We start from the raw sequence: 21,958 nt of genomic DNA, 5'->3' as shown, positions 1-21,958 counted from the left end.
CCCCCGCACCTAGGTTTTTTGAAAGTGCCGCACCCCCGCGCCTGCACCCATGTGACATAGGCAATAACCATACCAGTGACCATGCAGCAACAATACCGACTATCTAAATTGACTACAAAGATCAGCTACAACCACAAGAGTTGCACATCGCTCACCTCACAAATGGTTGTAAAACTGCAATCAATACTATCAGCTACAACACGTGCATATAACTCACCACAACCATGGTTGTAAAAACTGATAAAATACAATCTACTATCCAACAAAAAAAGTCACTCAAATAAGAGGGAAGAGTGGAGAAACAAGATAGGGAAAAATACTACAATGAAGACAAATTGATGTCAATAAGCAAAAAAGATTTGAAAACAATATTCAAATCAAGGTAAAAGCAATAAATTTTGCAATATTATGAGATTTGATTCATAAAGACCAATATAATAATAAGCACATAACAATTGAGCCATCACTAACAAATATTGCTACAAGCATCCAATAAACAAAAGCCAAAAAAGAAATTGTGTGCTACAACTTACTCATAGAACCAGAGGTCAATCAACTGTCAGTCAAAGCCAAAACAAGTGTCAATATGACACTCATAAACTTGAGAATCTATACTGACAAGAAGATTGAGCTGCACACAAAAGTTACCCCAATAACTAATCTAGCTCCATAATACCGAGATGCACAAAAATCACCTTGAAAAGGCCGAATAATAATAATAGTTGTATCGAAGAGAAAAGTGATGGACTAAACTATAGCCAAAAGAAGGCAACAAGAAAAACCTCGAAAAACACTTTAAAAGGAGATTATAAACAAGAGCCGATATGTCAATCATATGACAATGCATCAAAAATTCAAAAAACATAAAGCCTTATAAGGAATGCAATGAGATGGTAATTCAAGAGGGAAATAGCCAATAGTGAAATAATCACAATGCCACTACATTCAAGTGCAATGAGTGCACTGATAATAAACACCTCCCAAGAGGCAAGAACACAAGTCATAAATGGGCACAACAACAGAGCACATAATAACATAAATATTTTTGATATTTTTTTAACTACATCCAACAATAAATTTTAAAAGCATTTAAAGGTTTATCTTTAAAAAATAACAAATAATTTTCCAAAGATAAGAAAAATGAGTGCTTTCTTATGCATAATACATGAGATAGACAACTCAAAAAATAATCATATATATAAAGATTTAAGACATATACCGGGTCAAGATCTCACTTGAATCCAAGACATACATCGATCAAGATTCCTTCACGAAGCACAAACTCAAACCAATGAAGTACCAAGACCCAAAGAGGCAAAATACCAAGAAAATTTTATTGGCTTTGATACCATGTAATGAAATCAAGCGGAAAGCAAACCATAATGTGCATAAACACAAGAACAAGTCCTACAAGGGACAATACAAATGTCAAAGGCAATACAAAAGCACCTAAGTGCATACAATGGCTACAAAGTGCCTAAATGTGCATAAGCACAAGTCCACAAAAGGACAATACACAAGCAAATCAATGGCAAATACATGAGATCATAAGAGGCACCAAAGAGCATATACAAAAGAACACAAAAAACATGAAAAAAACAATAATCTTTATTGAGATAGAATGCTTAGAAAAGCAATACATCTAATGGGACAAAAGGTCCCTATATATATATATATATATATATATATATATATATATATATATATACACAAACAAGATGGCCAAGAGGACCCATATAGCTCTTGGGAAAGGCTACAATAGCTAGAAATATAGTTGTTGGAGATTTCCAACAGCTATATTAACTAAAAGACAAAACTGAATATAACTGTTGAAGATTCCCAACAGCTAATATTGACTATAAGACAAAACTGCCCTTTACAAAAGTGCAAAGGACAAAATAAAAAGAGGTCAGTTCTGACCCCTAAAGGGCATAGCCTATTATATGTACAGAATTACCACTCTGCCCCTAAGGGGCAGAGCTTATCACATGTACAAAATTACTATAATACCCCCTAAAGGGTATTACCTATTACAAAGTAAGAAAAACAGTTTAAAATTATATATATATAATCAATACATTTTAACAGAAATGTCATAATACATTATTCTTTCAATTGGTTCACATAAATCATTTTCACCTCAACATGATCACTTTATGAACTTAGTTTTTTCTTAAGGTAAAACAACAAAACCAACAAGTGTACTCAGTTTGCACAACAGCAAGGCTGGTTGCACTCAAGAAAGGTGCATGACTGGGAACTTGTCCCTCAAGGAGAAACAGTTGGTGTTAGTAAGTTTACCCAGTTAAGACCCTGCTAATGGATCAGTCCAAATTGCAAATCATTTATTGTTCCCTAAGTTTTTTACTAAAATATTAAATAGACTTTACGGATAACTGTTCCTCTAGGAGCTATATGGGAATGCAAAGAAATTAATGTTCCATATTGTCTCAACTGATCAATGCTTATTTTATCAACTTGACATAAAAATGCTCCTAGAGTGGTGCTCTAAGAAATGAAACTATTAATCCTACATAGAGCTGGGCCAATAAGCTGGCACGCTTCTGATTATCCAATGATAGCAAACTAGGAATATGAATCCTAAACAGGACTGGGCAACAAATGAAGCTGCCAAGAAACGGCATGGTCTTGGCTCATACAAGGCTTGCCCAAGCTTGTTAATGACTTCAATGAGGAAGATGGAATAGTGTAGGTTCGTTAGGGAATAACACACATAACTACACATGTAAACAAGCCTTTATAGACAAAAAGGGAGGTTTTCAAGATAATGTTATCGCAGCAGTGTGCCCTTGGCATTATATTTGTAAGGTCATAGTTCAAAATCTCAAATCCACTCTTTTCCTCTTTAAATGTTTTTATTATACAAGCTGGGGAGGTATTCGAACTAGACCCCTCCTCTGAGCATACCTCAGCTAGCTCAAACTCAACTGAGTCAAGCTCCAATATGACTGTTCAAGCTCAGCAAAAAACCTAGCCCACTAAGTCCCACACTCACCACCACCACCATCAACACCCCCCCCCCCAACCACCACCACCACCACCACCACCAAAAGAACAGAGGAAAAAAAGGGCCCCCCCTTTGCAGTTCACATGGCATCTCATTTGATCTACCAATCACACCAAAAGGGTGATATTACAACTGGCATGAAGCTCGTTCTTTCTCTAACCCATATTGTTCATACTGCATCCTACTCAGTTTACTAACCACACCAAGGGGGTGATGCTCTCATTTGGATAATGCTCATTTTCACTTCAACCTACAGTCATCTCCTTCCAAAACAATTTAAAGAACGACTGAGTTGCAGCTTGAACTACTTGAATATTTTTTTACTCAATACCATGTATGGTGTTCATCTTCTTAGTCACTTTATGCCAGACACAGACAGGTGCACTCAGTTGCTACTTTTGTAAAACATTTAGCATATCATAAATATTCAATTTCTTGCCCCTTGTTTTTCTTGCACCTCAATTATAAACTTATCTTTAACCCAAATAACAAAGGTTTGACTATCAATCACAAGTCCACCACCACTTTTTAGTTTATATCTTTCATGGTGGTTGCTCATCCATTGGCAAAGGCATAAGAACAAGTAGCGCCTTCTGCTCAATGGACACGGTATCACATCATGGAATGGCCTTGTCTACTGTGAGCACTGCTCAGCATTAGTTACTAAATTCCCTAATTTGATTGGCATGCTATGTATATTGAGGACAACTGTTATGTAATTAGCCAAGAAGGTGCAGCAAACTTTTCCCTTTCAATTTGGCTGAACACCTTGTTGGTTTCCTGATGAATTCCTTATCAGTTGCACATGATTGCAAGCCACTGTACAAACTTTTAGAGCACTGTGCATCAGCAAGAGTAAGAGAAAGTGTGAACTAAGCATTTTGCAGTGGTATAGAGTGTTGATGTATATTACTCCTTTATATAAGATCCATACTTCAATCAAGGGGCCATTTCATCGAGTTAAATTGTCAACATCGGGAGGTTATCCAATAATATGGTACAACCAATGGAAAACATGGTACAACCAATGCCACTGATATTTTGAAAATATTGCAATAACATCGGAATTTTGAAATGAACAAAAAATATCGGCAAAATATCATGATATTTCAAAATATCGGCAAAATGTATATATCACGATAATATCATGATATATAAGCACATAAACAACCTATTTTTAACCTTTTGATTAAAAATCTAATATCAAAATCTTTCCCAAAAAAATAATCTAATCCTCCAATTTTCATTTGATTTGGTTCAAAAACCAAATCAAAACGATAGATTTGTGAGATTTTATGTGATCTGGAGCTTTTTTAAATAGAAAATAAGAGGAGAATGAAGGAAGGAAGAGGAGAAGGAAAGGAGAGAGAAAAAGAAAGAGGAGAAGGAAGGAAGAAAGGAAAGAAGAGGAAAAGGAAGGAAGAGAAAAAAGAAGGAAAGAGAAAACAAGAGGAGCCAGAGAAGGAAGAGAAAAAGAGGAAGAGGAGGAGGTAAGGAACGAATGAAAGGAAGGAAGAAAGAAAGAGAAAAAAAAGAGAGAAAAGAACGGAAAGAAGAAGAGAAAAAAGGAGGGAATGATGAGAATTTCTATTATTTGTATTTTTACTTAGTTTTTTATATTTTTATTTGAATTTTTTAAATTTCTGAGATTTTCCAGAGAAAAAACAGCTTTTGAAAATCTCTGACAAAAAACCTCACTTAGAAATTACCTTGAACGATATAGATGACTATGGCACAAAGTACAAACCACAAGAATGGTAATGATAAACCAAACACAATAGCTCACAGTTAATATTATGCAATTAAAATGGGTAGAGGGGATCAAAAAGGCCAATCCACTCGGAAAAATGAGCACAATGCTCCCAAACTAGTGAAAAGCACTAGTCGAAGCCTAGGCAACACCCTCCTAAAAAGCCTAGCCAATTCCTTAGGCATGACTAGTCGACCTAATCGGGTCCATAATTTGAAAAAAAAAAGAAGAAAAAATTACAATAAATTCTTAAAAAATATATAAATTATATATTCAATACAATTTATGAAGTTAAACAACTGAAACTTCAAAAAAAAACATGAATGAATCTAAATAATTAAAACATAACTACATTTCTAACATTCAACTCCATTTGAACAAATATTTGTTCAGATGTGTCACCTAGATACACACAAAAGAGTAAAAACATTTAAAATAAAAATATAGAAAACATAAAAATAAGACGAAAAACTGAAACACTTTAATATTTCAACATACTCAAATAAAACATTATTATAATGTTTTAAATATTATAAAAAATGGGTAAGCCCATGGAGTTTTACGCTGCCAGGACAGTGATCGTAGGTACGGAAGACAGAGGCAGTGCGGCTAGGTCTCTGACCCTAGGGGCGGTTTCTCTGTGTAAATATTAAAAAAATATATTATAAAAATAAATACAAAAACCAACCTTGGTGCCCCTTTTCCAACCTAGGTACTTGCCTAGGCGCTCCTAGGCAGTGGACTTGCGCATAGGTAGCCTAGTCGGAATTTTAACTACATAGGCCCTAATTGGACATATAGTGACACCTTTTTCTTCAAGCAGCAAGATAATTAAACATGGATGTAATGCAACAAAACCATACTCAAACTTTTTGAAAAACAGCTTGATAATCTGAAAAAACAAAAGCAAAAAAAAAAAAGATAATGGGTATGTTCAGTGTTATTAAAAACGCGCCTCAAGGCGCAAAAAGCGCGCCTCGCCTCAAGGCGAGGGGCTTTATGCCTTGAGGCGCATATATAAAGCGCAAAACCTTCGAGGCGTGCGCCTCATACGCCTTGAGGTGCACGCCTCGAGGCGAGGCGCGCCTCAAACTGAGGCGTGTATGCCTGGGGCTTTTGGTCAAATGAGGGTCAAAGCCCTCATTTGACCAAAAAATAGGGTTTAAAGTTTAAACAAACCCTAATATTTTATGTTTTCACGCAGACTCTCTTTCTCTCATGCGCAGTCTCTCTCTCGTCTCTCATGCGCAGTCTCTCTCTCACACGCATACTCTCCCTCTCTCTCATATTTTTCTCACACAGGTACTCTTACCTCTCTCACACGCAGTCTACTGCTTTTTCTCATTTTCTTTTGGGGGAGGGATCAAATTGTTTACGAGTTTTGAGTGAGGTTTCATTTAAGAAAATGAGACTTGTGAAACTTGTGGATAGAGAAGACCAAAAAATATTACTTTTGGGCAATGGTGCATCCTGTGGCATGTGGTCCAGTTAGGCATTTTTTCAGAACTTTCAGCACTGCGCAACGAGTTCAATAAGTCTGGCAAGTTTACTGAGAAGAGTGGAGTGGATAATTGTTCTTAACGCAGTTCGTAGCTCTATCCAATTTCAGGATGTTACATATTTTTGCAGTATGTGTACCACCCATCATACAAAAGGATGCACACAACTTATTTCTTACATTAAATCCCACTTTGAGCTCCATGAGCATTTCTGATACTGATAGCATGAAAAGGAGAAGAGTGGGTACTTTTCCACCACAAGTTAGTGCCTTTCTGTGAGATAGTTTTTTCATGTCCTGGTGAAGTAAAAAGAAAACTATATTCCAATCAAAAAGCTCTATAGAACTACTTGCCAGTTAGTAGGAGTTTATTTGGTTGTCTTCTGATATCGGTGTTCAATCTCTGATCCTAACTTGATGAAGTGTGGCAATGAGATGCTACTTAAACAGCAACTAGTTTTGTCTTAATAAACAACTGAAAAATAATACATAATGCATGCTTCAATAGACAATAAATTGTGAATACATCACCATGCCTTTCATGACATCCCTAAGGTTCTTTGACACTTTTAAAAAGCCTCACATTACATCATTTCTTTCTGCCTTGCAATTCCTCATTATATGAACATCAGAAGTTTGAGGGGCAATATCGAGGAATGTGTGTTTACGCCATATTGGTTACAAAAGATAAATCTCATATATTTTTCAGTTATGTAATCAGTTTTTAGTTACTTTTATATGTTAATCTCACATTTTTAGTACTTATTTGAGATTTTCTATTTCTTATTGGTTGTGATTTCATCAATAAAGCATTTCTTTGTTTATTTTTATTTTTAGATATTTTTTTTGAAGTTTTCAAAAAAAATATTTGAGGCTTACGCTTTACGCCTCGAGGCTTACGCCTCGCCTCAGTTTTTGGTGGAGCGCCTCGCTACGCCTCAACGCTTTTCACAACACTGGGTATGTTACACCAGTAAAATGATGTTTTGCAAAAGCACCCATTTATACAAGGGTAGCATTTCAATATATTTGTAAACATCAGATATTGATTGGTATTTATTTTAATTAGAAACAATCATGATCAGGTGTTTTGTTTATACCTATACTCAACATATTCCAAAGAAAAACAACTTGTATTTAACAACTTGTTATACATAAAAATAGAAGCACTACCACTTTTCAAGAACATGAAGGAGGCTGTTTTTAGTTTCTATTTATATTTATTTTCATATCAGTTCTTGATTCTTTTCATCCAAGTTGCCTCAATTGCCCCACCAATGACACCCTATCCTCCTCCTCAGCCTTTGGTGGCCTCACCTCCTTTTATTTCTCCCCTACCCACTGAGACCAGGTCAGCCTGGTAAGGACCAGGAACAAACCCTGTCGAGCATGTTTTTGAGACACCTCAGCAACACCAACACTGCTCGGGGGGCCAGCAGCAGCAGTGACAAAGCAATCAGGAAGCAACCTCATTGAGAGTCAAGTACATCAAGTTGTTGCTCACGCCCATATAGATCACCCAAATGACTCCACTCAATATAATTGTGCACCCCTGTCACATAGATAAGGTTGTGGGTACAAAGGGTACAACATGAAAATCTCAATGAAGATGGGTATGGGTGTGTGTGTGTGTACGAAAATGGTTGCTACAAACTTTTGTATGTACAAACGCCTCTGGATCACCATGGTGCAGGTTGTTTTGATTCAAACAACCTCAGATGGATTCACCATGTCTAAAATAGTAAGGATCAGCTTTTGAATCGTGTTTTTTCAATGAAAAAACAAGATCTTATGACCCGGGAAAGTATCGCACATTGTAGGCCATTGATTTTTGAAGCCTTTAAAATAGTAGGAATATATTTGCTATGACTGTTTGACAAACAACCCAAGATCTCACCCTGTAAGTTGTTTTCACATAATCCAACCACAGATGAGTTCAGCATGGCAGATTTGTCATGGGTCGAGCACTGGATCGTGTTTTTTTACCCAAAAAAAGCATCTCCTTGCGTCAACAACTTTTGGTGCATTTATGACAATCAATTTTTGCATAAATGGAAAATCACGCTCAGTTTCTCACATATTGGAATCCAACAATCAAAGATCCACACTAGATGGACCATGTAGATCATATATGTGTGGTTAAAAAAATGGGATTTGCAATATTTTTGTACATACAAACGATTCTATATATATAAGAGAGAGAGAGAGAGACTATGTAACACAGACTCTTCTAACAAGGCAACGCACCAGCATCGCACCGGCACCGATGTAGGTGCGACACTTGGACAAGGCTTTCTTTGTGTCAGGTAAGGTTAAACACACTGAGGTCCATTTCTGTCCAAAAATAGATTCAGTTAACCCTAACCAAGTCCATTTTTATCTATTTTATATAGATAAATACATAAATGCACACATACATGTGTATATATATAATAGCATGTGTCGTCGAACGCCTCTGGCATCGGACGATGCTCAGACGCGCGGTCGTGCACCGCGGGTTAAAAAAAAGTCTGTTTGGCGGCGGCCTTTACCGCCGCTAAAGCGTTGTATCAGCGCAAATTCATCCGATTTGCATCGGACAAATTGGGTGTTTGATGATACACACACATATCCGCCCCCGCACCTAAGTTTTTTGAAATTGCCATGTCACACCCTCCGCACCCGTATCTGCATCCACACCTGCACCTATGTGACATAGGAGAGAGAGTTTAGAGCAGTAGAGTGTTGAGATGGGCTAAGGGATTCGAAGGGTGGTGCCGGAGGATTCTCTACCTCTAAAGAAGGTGCAGAGGAGCTCTGCTTCTTAGTAAGAGTGGGGGATTGGGGATGGTACAGAGGCAGCACCTGTTCAAGTGGAGGCTAGAGAGTGGTTCTTGAGCAGAGGTGGTAGGTGTTACAGCTGGTGGTCAGGATGGAGTTGAGGCTGGTGGTGGCAAAGCCAGAGGTGGCTCAGTAGGTAGTGGAGGTGCAGATGTGGAGGCCACATGAGGAGCAGCGGTGGTCAATGCACAGAGTAGTCCAAACACATTTAATAAAAAATTAATATAAACAAATTAGTCATCAAAACGGAGACTAATTTGTCTATGTTTATTCATTTTTTGTTTATAAATACCATTTCTATTTATTATATATAAAGAATAAAGAGAAGTACACCTAAACAGGGCTATAATTTTATAAAAAGAAGGCATGAGTAATCCTTAGTTACTGAAGCCACTTACTAGTTAGAACATGCTAACAGGGAGATTAATCATCTACCAGAACCCTAGACCTGCGCCCATGGTGTACAAGGGACCAAAACAAATTCTCAAACTGAGATTTGATCCAATTAATTCAGAAAATAAAATGAAAGCCAAGGTGTCCTGACCTTTATATCAAATCAGAACTTTTAAAACCCAACCCAAGCACAAAAAGAAAATTAAAAGGTCAACACAGCCTTCTGTGATGGCATACTTCTATCATTATTAGGGACATATAGAAAGAGTGTGACTCCATGAATAAAGAGTAGTGTGTGTTGATGAAAGAGGAGTGGTGTCATTGGGAAGCCCCTTTAGTATGGAGACAAAAGAATCAACTTTCTCATATGGATTGTGCACCCATACCATCATATATTTTTGTACAGTACTGGCGCACCCCAAATGGGGTGACGCTTGACTCACTCAGAGCCTGAATTGGCCACCAAAATGACAACAGTTATACTTCTGTCTGCACATTTATTCAAAATACAAAACTGAAAACGGTATAAAGAACAAGCACTGAACCATGTACTTAACTTCTCTATTAAAAAGAACCAAAGTGCCTACCTTTGGAGTTGGGGAGAAGAAGGCTGGTCTGGAGATGACTGAGCAGGTGAGCCACCCTTGAACAGGCCATGTCGCTGCTCATACAAACCTGGTGCCACACCTCCATCACCAATCTGTGTTGCCTCATTTACACTGTCAAAATGGACTGGGCCCAAGGAGCCAAACTTGAGCTGCTCCTGTGATTGAGCGTAGCCAATATTATGCTCATAAGGGTACAACATTACCACTGATAGAACACTGGGGCCGGACCCACTCAGTGATGACCCAACAGCATTAGAATTGACAGCCTGAAGAGGGTACATGCCATATGCTACATTGCCTGTGCCATGAACAGGATTGGCAGACGTAAATGTGCCGCTTTGTGTAGGAAACGAAGTGAAAGCTTCATGCCTGTACGAATCCCATAATCGATCTGTACGGGTATCAGGCCCTCCCGGATGATCAGACCTCGAACTTAGTTTATCAGCCTGGCCACGGATATCATATTTGTTGTAGTTTCGTCCAGAGCCACGTGGTTTTGAGTTGGCGTTCCATCCTCTGTCACTATCACCATGGTCATTTCTGTCATAGTTGTAGCTCCCTCGGTGGCTTCGGTTGTTTGCTGAATGCCTATCCTGGAATGGAACTGGTTTCTAAAAAAACCAACAATGACAGTTTCATTAATTGACTATTCCTATTACTGACTCTAGGACAGAAACCTGGTTTAAATTATGATGCATGGAAGAAAATGTCCTCATGAAAGAGTAGATGTATAAGAGTCAATCAAAAGGTCATGCTCGAGCCACATTGCAAATGCCAAGTGACAATCAAAAGATCAACAAAAAGATTGTGTTGACTATTGGCAAAACTGTTAAAAATGTAAATGTGTGTATATATATATATATATATATGTTAGGTTAGTACCTAACTAGTAAATAGTAACTAGGTATTAGTGTTTAACTAGGTTAGTTCATTTTTACTTTTTCAGCTACTTTGTAGTTAGAGACATTGGAGAGAGAGCCCAACAGCTCTATTGGAACCGTTGGGACTTCTCCCATTGTCTCTCTTAGGAGCCCCTTGTTGTGGGTATAAAAAAGGGTGAAAACCCCTCTCAAACTATGTCACAGGGATTCACCAAGACAGGTGCCGCACCCGCGTCGACACGACGCGACACGGGTGCACGTGTGGGTGCGACACCCGGTGCGGTCAACCCGACCCTGGGTGCGGTCAACGCACCCAGGGTCATTTTGGTCCATTTTTTGGATTAAAAAAATCTGCTTTGGAAATTAAAAAAAAGAGACCCTTGCTTTAAATTCATTTAAAATGCATTGAACAACATTATTTTCAAGTGAATAAATTCTCATTAAACTCTCTCTCTCTCTCTCATTTAATAGTAATAAAACTTCCTCTCATCCACCAAAAACATAAAACGAGTTTCTCAACAAAGCAGCTTTGGAAAGTGTTGATAATAGAAAACGGTTTCCTAAAATCTATCTTGGAAATTAAAAGCTTTCATTGAGAATAGGAAAGGTCTCCTAAAGTCCAACGTGTAAATTAAACCCATATTTTGAAGTTTTAAATGATTTTATTTAGATTCTTGGAAATTAAAAGCTTTCATTGAGAATAGGAAAGGTCTCCTAAAGTCCAACTTGTAAATTAAACCCATATTTTGAAGTTTTAAATGATTTTATTTAGAAGTTTCAATTTTGGACCCCTTCTATATATATATATATATATATATATATATACACATTTTTGCCCCTGCCGCACCCCCGCACCCTAGATTTTTGAAAGTGCCACACCCGCACCCATGTGGCATAGCTCTCAAATGTATCATTCTTGGTCTTAATCAATAAAATATTATTTTCATTCCTTGTGTTTGCCATTTTAGTGGGTGTTTGTGCATAAGCCTATTTTGTGGCCTATGAATTTCTTTTGGCGTTTTGGTGGAACTCTTTGAGTGTCCACCTTGATGTTTTGGTGAATACATTTTTGGAGGATCTTGTTTTCTTACATGGTATCAGAGCTTGGAGATTAAGCTGATTTTTTGGTGCATTGGAAAGCATGCCACTCAAGATTTTGAAGAGATAGTCTCTTTTGCAAAATTTATTCAAATGCTCGTGTGTTCGTAGTGCTTTCTTGGTGGCAGAGTGCTCGTGTGTTCATGTTCTTCGTTGGAGATGCTCTCTTGGTGGTAGAGTGCTTGTGATACTTTCGATTATCTCTTTTTTCTTTTTCCTCTCTATCTTCTTTCTCTTAGCCCTTGTACATGGATGACAATAATAATGTCACCCTAAAACCCATTAAACTCAATTATGCAAATTTTGTAACATGGGCTTCAATCATGAAGCACTTCATATGGGAGAAAGGGTTGTGGAGATTAGTGGATGGGTCGGATTTGGAACCCAAACTAATTCTTATTAAGATAGAAAAAGAAAAAGAGGCACCTTTTATGGAGGCGGAGAAGACCAAGGCTATGGCCACGTATGAGAAAAAATGAAGACAACGAAGGACGGGGCATGCTAAGATTATGTCTTGGCTTATTAGTAGTGTTGATATCAAGAAGTGCTCAAGTTTAGCTAAGTTTGAACATGCAAATAAAGTATGTGAATATCTCAAGAGAATGTATTATCTTAAAGATATTGCCTACATTTGCAACTTACGAGACAAAGTCCGTACCATGACTCAAGTAGAAAAAAGTATTAAAGAATACTTTTGTGAGTTGTCTGACCTTCTGAATAAGTTGGCTCTTCCTGAGCCACAATGGCATTGTCCCGAAGACATAGAACTTCGGCAAAGACAAATTGATGTGTAGCATTTCTATCAATTGTCTAATACTGGAGTTTGAGTCTACCAAATCGACTATTCTTCATGAAGGAAAAGTTTTCTATTGAAGATACTATTGAAGAGCTAAGTATCAACGAAAATAGACTAAAAAAGAAGCCATCTAAAGAAGATAATTTGATAATAGTCGTGTCTAGGTCAGGAAACCATGTCCTTACTTACAAACCACCACATTATGGGAGACCAAACAATAATAACTATGAAAAACAAGATAATGAGTTTCAGAAGAAAAAAATTATTTGTTATTATTGTCGTGAACCAGAATGACATCAAGACATATTGTCTTAAATTAAAGAGACCCTATAAAGAAGGTATCATAGATTGCACAAGAGTAAAGTGAGCTCAAAGTTACACAAGAATCAAACATTGGGAGGATGTCTTTGACTCAATTTGTAGAAGCTCTCCAACCTCTACTCAAAGGAGCTTCATCAACCAGAGTCGCGGTCACTTCTGTTGGTATCTCTAACCCCGGTAAGATTCTTTGGATTCTTGACTCAGGTGCCTTATTTCATATGAGGCCAAATGGTGATATCTTATCTGAATATCATAACTCAAGCAGGTCAAAAGCTTTTACTGTTTATGGGACATCCATTGAGATAAATAGAATAGAAAATATCGAAAATGTTTCAAAAGGTTTTTTTGTTCCAAAATTAGATATATTTTTAAGTTAAACCTAAATATTTTGTCTGTCTCTCAATTATATGACTATGGGTATAATGTTTTTTTCTCTTTTATTGGTTGTCAAGTGCAGGATCGCCAGTGAGGGAAGTTAATTAAGGAAGGCCATAGGAAAGAGGTTTATACTATATGGATTTTTTAGAAATACTCAAAAATATCTTTTGTTACAATGTTCAGAAGCTGGATTTAGATTTATGGCATAAAAGACTAGGCCATCTTAATGTATCCAAAATTCAACACTTTTCAAATATGGAAAAAAATTTTAATTTTGAAAATTTTACATGTGAAGATTGTATTCTTGGTAAGAAAAGATTGTCATTCCAAGAAAGAACTTTTGTCTCAACGTGACCGCTTGAGTTAGTACATTCAGATATTGGGGGCCAGCGCCTGTTATATCTAAGGGTGGGTTTGCATATTATATTAATCTTTGTTGATGATGTTCTAGACAAACGTGGACTTATTTTCTCAAATATAAATCTGAAGTTTTTTCATATTTTTAAATATTTCACAATTTGATCAAAAATAAATTTCAAAAGAATGTCTTTATCTTTTGCACTAATCCAGGAGAAGAATTTTTATCAAAAAATTTTAAAGATTATCTAAAATCAAATGGTATTACACATCAAAAATCGTGTCCCTACACTCCACAACAAAATGACTTGCCGAAAAAAAACATAGGCACATCATAGAAACCACAAAAACTGCTTATCTCAAATCAAGTACCTAAAGAATTTTGGGCCGAAGTCACTTTGCCTGCAGTTTATCTAATTAAAAGAATGCTATCTATTATCTTGAAAAATATATCACCAGTTGAAAAAACTCTTTAAACTTAGACTATGGGTTTTTGGATGCAAATATTTTGTAGTCACTTATAAAAAATGATATAACTTTCTCCCCATGCTATTCCTTGTGCCTTTTGGGGGTATGAAAATAACCAAAAAGGCTATAGATGTTTTGATTTTAAGAATAAGAAATTATATGTTTTAAGAAATGTGTCTTTCTTAGAAAAAAAATCTGAATTTGAGAATCCTAAGGACATAACTGAGTATTCTTTCCTATTGGATCTAACCGAGTATTCTTTCCTGTTGAATATGATTCCAAAGTTTGGTGATTGTGTTATAAATCTTGATGAAGATCAGAATGTCAAAAATGATATGGTGAGTGAAGAAAAATCTCTTGACAATGAGATAAGTGAAAAACAATCTAAAAATAAAAAATGTATTTAATATTTCAGGTGCATTAGATATGAGCATCCATGTGCCCTTGAAAAATATACTAATGAAAACAATGTAGAAATACAAACTAAAAGGTTATCGAAAGTATCAAAACCTCCTGGGAAATTTGTGTCCTATGAGTCATTTTCACCTAAGTATCAAGCTTAGGTTATATTGATACATTCCTATATAGAACGCACATTCTGAGTGGGTAGAACCCATGATGATACAATTAGATGCTTTAGAAAAGGTGAATACTTCGACTGTCCAAAATATTCCATTAGAAAAGAAACTCATAGGTTGTCGATATGTCCATAAGATAAAGACCAAGAGTGATGGAACTCTTGAAAGGTACAAAGCTAGGCTAGTTGCCAAAGGATACCCCCAAGAATATGGAATAGATACTCTCAAGAGTATGAAATAGATTACGAGAAAACATTTGCACTTGTTGCTAGGATGACCACAGTTAGAACCATAGTAGCCCTTGCCTCTATGAAGAAATGGCCTAAGTCTATATGGAGGCACCGCCCGGTATAGTTATTCTTAAAGGAAAGGCTTTTGGTTTAGATAAGGCACTATATGACCTTAAACAAGCTCCAAAGGCTTGGTATAACAGGTTTAGTCAAGTTATACTTAATGTTGGATTTCAATCTTTTTTAATTGACACAGTTTTGTTTGTTAAGATTTCTGATATAGTTATTATTATTATTATTCTTTATGTGGATGATATCAGAATCATAGGAGGTGACAAACAGGGAATTGAAAACATTAAAAGCCTTCTTAAAATACATTTTGAAATGACTAATTTGAGATTTTTAAAGTATTTTCTTGGTTTAAAAGTTGCTTATTTCTCTAGAGGATATTTACTAATTCAATCTAAATTTGCGTTAGATATTATTGCAAAGTCAGGTATTTTAGATGAAAAGAAGGTTGACACTCCTGAAGTTGTAAATGTCAAAATGAAGATTTATGATGGACAACCATGTCGAGGCTTTGTCATATCTCTCAATTACGAGACCTGATACTACACATGCACTTCACACAGCAAGCCAGTTTAAGCATGCTACCACCATTATTCATATAGGAGCAGTTTTGTGTATTATTAGATATATTAAAACTTTTATTTTTCGAGGACTTTTTTTAGTTGTTTCTTCCTCCTTAGATTTACTTGCTTACTGATGCGGAGGTGATCCAAATAACTTACAGTCAACCACTGATTTTTGTGTGCTTTTAGGTGACTCATTGATCTCATGAAGGTGCAAGAAGCAGCATAAAGTTTTTTTCTTCAACCGAAGTAGAATATTAAGTCATAACCACTATGGAGGTGGTTTGGCTAAGGAGATTGTTGGCTGACATAAGTGTTTCAAATACAGGAGCATCAAGACTGTGTTGTGACAACAAAAGTTTCATCTACATTGTCAGCAACTGAACCTTCCACGAACGAACAAAACACATTGAGATAGACGGTCACCATGTACGAGAAGAATATCTACATGGCACTATTGATCTTCCTACATTACTTCAGAATATCAATTGGCAGACTTCTTTACTAAACCTCTTGTTGCTCCTAGATTCCACTTTCTTCAGTTATTTAACCATAAGTTTGAGAGAGAGTGTTAAAAATGTAAATGTATATACATATAAATGTATATACAACGTGTGTGTGTGTGTATATATATATATACATGTTAGGTTAGTACCTAACTAATAAATAGTAACTAGGTGTTAGTGTCTAACTAGGTTAGTTCATTTTTACTTTTCCAGCTGCTTTGTAGCTAGAGATACATTGGAGAGAGAGCCCGACGGCTCTATTGGAGCCGTTGGGACCTCTCCCAACGTCTCTCTTAGGAGCCCCTTGTTGTGTGTATAAATAAGGGTGAAACCCCCTCTCAAATGTATCATTCTTGCATGGTCTTGATCAATAAAATATTATTTTTATTCCTTGAGTTTGCCCCTTTAGTGAGTGTTTGTGTGTGAGCCCATTTTGTGGCCTGTGAACCTTCTTTTGGTGTTTTGGTAGAACTTCTGAGTGTCCACCTTGTTGTTTTAGTGAATACATTTTTGGAGGATCTTGTTTTCTTACAAAAACTACACAACTTTATAGGTGGCAGTAAAACAGGGTTGGCATGTTTCCTCAACCTGACTTTGTAGTCAGGCAATCATTTTCCACGAACTACACCGGAAAACCTCCCATGATTGAATTACCAAAACTAACTAGAATGTTTTGTCCAAGAGGCACTTGACAAACAATATTGGAATATAGACTGGTCTTAACCAATCAGCTTGATATAGAGAAAAAAAACTAATTTTGTGCAAAGTAAATTCCGAAAGGAAAAGAATCAATACAAAGATAATGAAAATCTCTCATATTGTCAGGAAAGATAATAAGGTGCAAATGAAACATAAAATTCAGCAATTAATTCTTTATTTTCCACAAAGAATAACTAAGGAAAAGAGTAAATTCTTTGTTTCCCAAAGGATACCATTATTAAATATTCAAACAAATAAACTAAAGAAACCAAATAAATTGCAATGCATTGGTAGCTTTCTTAAAGATCATTATGGCAAAGCAACATTAATTGCACATGATCTATAAAAGGATTACAATCATTAAGAAAATCTGCTGAGCAGAAAGAAAAGGAAGAAAAAGTGACAAATATAGACCAAATATCTCGGTATGAGAGATGACAAAAATTTTGTCATGTTGGGCCACAGCTATGTCTAATAGACATTCCTTTTAAACTCTGTACTATATCCCCTTATTTATTAATTATACTGGAAAACTTCAAAAAAATGGCTGTATTACTGTTCCACAGCTGTATCCATGTGACATAGGTCCACAGGATAACCATAACAAGTGAAAAAAAAAAAGATAAAAGTGGCAAACTCTTTCACTTATCATCATTCAGCAATAGCACCCCAAGGGTTGTCATATCTCATGAATCCCAGTCAGCAACTGGACTAATATCACACATAGAAAGAGGGATGAGGAGAATATATATATATATATAAGGACATGACCCTGTCCTCAAAAAAAAAACTTCGCTAATAACATCACATTATAGACCAACATTTGACTCCCATAATATTGACAACATTCAAAATATAGAAAGATAGTCTTCGTAAGAGTTTTTATTTTATAAACACAAACTTTTTTATCCAAATAAAGCATAAGTTTTAGGCAAAAACAGCTAATTCAACAAATTGCATTCTAGAATTCAGCTTTGATCCCTCATGCATATTTCAAGATCATAAAGACTTGGTAATTAGAAGAAAACAAAGAACTTCAGTATATGAGTTAAGTCAATCATTTTGGATAGCAAGGGTAGGCATCCCAACATAAGATTTCATAGTTCACAAAACAACCTCTGATTAAGCAAAGCAGGAAAAAAAAAAGACCAAAATGGCAAAAGTATTAGACTCTTGTTTCCAAATGTTGAAGGGATAGCCCTTCAGAAGTCTTACAACTTTCAGGAGCCCGGCAGATTTAGTAATGGTTGAGTAGAACTGGTGTCACAATTGAAAGGTGCAGCAAATATTGTAAAAACGCATATATGTACACACACACACACACACACACACACACACACACACATATATATATATATATATATATATATATATATATATATATATTCTTGTATATATTTTCTTATGCAAATATTTCTCTTTCCATATTTTTATTTATTGTAGCCAAGTCTACTAGCCATTAGGACTAGTATTTGTATCTGTTAGACTCTTAGTTGTCAAAAGCAGCGTCTAGGCTTTTGGGTCTAGGCGGTAGGGCCATGTTTCTCTGCCTGGGCAGGGACATAGTGGTTATTTTTTTGTCTCCTTTCTTTTTTCTTTTTTTTCTTCCTCTCACCCCAAAAGTTTTTTTTTTGTTCTCTCCTTTTCTTATTCTATTGCATTTTTTTTGTTCTCGCCTAGGCCCCTTAGTGGCTTATGTGAGTGCACTTTTGTGCCTTGTGATCATGCTCTTGAAGCTCATGGATTCACATTTTGTTGGTGGACATCTACTACGCATATATGAGGACCACCATCAAAAGAAAAAAGGAACTTACAGGATTTGGCAAATAAGTTCCCGTGCCACTCCGATATCTTGGCATCTCTTCACCATAGCGCTGATAAACTCCAACGGGTCTGCTGGAACCCGGTTGCAGAGGAGTAACAGGCACAAAACGTGGTCCATAACCCATGATCTGTGTAAAAAGACCCATGTTTGGTGCTGATAATGGTCTTCCCGGTCCATCGCACGGAAAATGACCCTGTAGATAAACAGGTGGCACAACCAGTTGTGGTGAATAAATTACTGGTGTACGAGGACCCTGACATATCCGGCCATACTGTAGGTTCTGCCAGTGGCTGTCAAAATCACTGTTTAGAATGTCTACATTGAGCTCACACCTTGGCTCAAGTGCTGGAATATCCATAGAACTTGTGTTCACAAAAGCTTCAGACTGCTCCACATTCTCTGACTCATCAAAACTGGAAGTTGCAACACTATGTTCAGATACATTTGTGTGACTGTTCTCCAGCAAACTATCATCCCAGTCAAAGTGTCTAGGTGATCCACTAGAATTCCCTACACCAGATGGGAAATTGTAGACTGGAATCGCCACAAAAGGAACCGGAGGTCCTGTAGGATAGAATGCAATCTGTCGAGAGCCAGAACCTACAAGCATTGGTACAGGAATCATGGGATCCGATCCACTGGAACCCATTTCATAGCCAACAGGCAACAAAGGAGGGACTGCAGAAGTAGACTCCCCATTCCTTGAGGATGTCAGATGCCAGTCCTTATCATCTGCTTCATCCACCACGGATGGCACATCATTCTCATATTGCCAACCAGCTTTGGATTTGTCAGGTGTAGTTGGGAGCCCTCCAGGAGCTGTTTTTCTTCCCCGCTTGTCTCTGGCAGACTTGGGCAGCTTCGACGAATTCGCCTCATTTACAGATAAAGGTCTCATGCTTGCAGACTTTTCTGATGCATAGATATCATTGCCTCTGCTGTTTTGAAATTTCTGATGCTGACCTCTCATGGAAGTACTACTAGAACCACTTAACCGTGAAGATGATACAAATTCTAACCCACTAGAGGAGGCATTGTCATTTTCAGGCCAGAATGTAGCATCACTGTCATCCTGGTTTGATTCAGTCAAAGTGGAATTTTCGTTACTAGAGTCAATGATCTCCTCAGGACTGGAAGCCAATCCAAGCCCAGAAAAATAATGCGACAGTGGAGAAGAAACAAGACCAGGTGGGAATGGAATGCCAGATCCCCAAGCAGGGTCAATCAAGGAGAGATTTGTAGGCACCATTCCTCCTAAATTTCTCTGTGCATAGCCCAAGAGAGAAGGTTGTAATGGAACAGGTATGTGTGAAGACGCTAGACTCATGGGTCCAGGAAATCCATGTGCTCTAGTAGCTGCCACCATGTTAACCAGATCTTGCTCTTCCTGCTGCAAGTCTTGCTGGGACTCGCTACCATCGTCATGAACATAACTATTTAATGCACCTGTCATATTAGTGGCAGCACTAGCATCTAAACTCTGCTGTGAAGAGATGTGACTGAGCGACAGGGGATCATCGGAAGAAGCAGGCAGACCCTGGTGAGCAGCAGAAGTTTCAGAGAGCATGTTCCTTCTTCTATTGTTGTAATCAGGCCTCACAGTGATAAAATGGTTCTTTCCAATATCCATTGGCTTGTTACCCCGTCTTCCTCTAGTTGATGCCTGGCCGGATGTCTCAGTAAGTTCTGGGCTAGATCGTGTCCTTGCAAACTGATGCCTGGCTTGGGCTTCTTGGTTATTTGGAGAGTAATATGATGGCTTCAAAACTTTCTGGGTCTTCTCAGCATTTACAGGTTGATTACCATAACTTTTCTTACTCAGACTGCGATAAACTCCAGCAGTATTGCTCATCCTCGGCACATTTTCTGATGAGGCACCATGGATGTTCAGAGTACCATCAAAGAGAGAAGCATGATCAATCTCTATAACCCCATCATTAGCCCCCTTTTTCTTTGTTGTTGAGTGGTTTCTGAAATTAACAGATCCATCTGTTGGATCTGTATTAGGAGGCTTCAACTGCCAAAGATCTGGACCAGGGGCATCTGGACGGTTCCTGCCGCCATGCCTGTCCCAAGTGTTCATGAAGAACTGATTGACCTCTGCAATAAGGTTCTCCTTGGGACACTCAAGTAACCTGGCTAGCTTCTTAGCACCAAATGCAAAGGCACTTCGTATCCTAAAGAAATTACCTGCGACCATAAATCATATCATTAAGATAAAAACAAAGAAATAGAACAGCAGTTCACAAGTTATATATAAGATTTAATTGCTGGTTTTCATATTTGTTTTCAAATTATTTTTCCATCTCCCATTATATAAATGCAGCTTCCTTAACAACAAAGATAAACGCATGGCAAATTCCAAGCTATTAAGAAATAGGCACTTCAGGACACACCAAAATAATGAGATAGGATACAGAAACTTGCACATAATTGGAAAGCTAACATCATATCTCCAGCATAACCAATGTGATTGTGAACCACAATGCAGTGTCTCTGACTTTCATATTGTGAGAATGAGCATAGAGGCATATAATCAAAACCTCAGAAATTACAAGAACACCTGCCATGGTACAACTTCAATAACTGATATTATAAAGATAAATTGAAAAAACAGAGAATCCAGTGGGTCGCAGTAATGGTAGTCATCAAGTCCTAAAAGAAACAAGAGAATGAGGGGGGAGAACCTAAAAAATAAGCTAGATTACATATAGAAAGAGGGTTGAGGAGAATATATATATATATATATATATATATATATATATATATATATATACATATATATATATACATATATATATATATACATATATATATATTGTAATGAAATATGCGGAAAAACTAAGAGTGCATTAAGCACTTACAACATTCACTAATGAACAAACAAAAGGGCTAACACCCAAACCCACAAGAGACAACACAACATAAAAATATAAATGTCTCTTATTGAAAAGAGAGAGAGCTCTCAAGAGTGAAGAATACAAGAGGGGTTCACCCCTATATATACACAAAAAAGAGGAGAGGAGGGGTGGCCTTAGGCCTAAAAAGGAGAGCCACCTAGGGGGCTCCCCATGGAGTCGTTGGGAGCCCCC

General features: G+C 37.1%; 1 protein-coding gene across 7 annotated transcripts in view; it reads right to left on the bottom strand.

Annotated features, from left to right (window-relative positions):
- LOC149843341 (uncharacterized) overlaps positions 1-21,958 on the bottom strand; it is a 55,197-nt gene that overhangs the window by 9,877 nt on the left and 23,362 nt on the right. For all 7 annotated transcript variants that reach the window (XR_016430864.1, XM_089999729.1, XM_089999730.1 and 4 more), the window contains 2 exons: positions 18,856-21,056; positions 10,077-10,708 (listed from right to left, as the gene is read on the bottom strand). Coding sequence is in view for 6 of the 7 variants with exons in the window: in XM_089999729.1 (XP_089855855.1) it covers positions 10,077-10,708; positions 18,856-21,056 (2,833 nt within the window). In the remaining variant the exon portion in view is untranslated. The remainder of the gene's footprint in view (positions 1-10,076; positions 10,709-18,855; positions 21,057-21,958) is intronic.

Source organism: Nuphar pumila, chromosome 3, assembly GCF_984573655.1.
Source record: "Nuphar pumila chromosome 3, dmNupPumi1.hap1.1, whole genome shotgun sequence".
NCBI classification, from domain to species: Eukaryota; Viridiplantae; Streptophyta; class Magnoliopsida; order Nymphaeales; family Nymphaeaceae; genus Nuphar; species Nuphar pumila.
The sequence above is the reverse complement of the archived record's forward strand: the minus strand, read 5'-3'. Positions and strand labels throughout refer to the sequence as shown.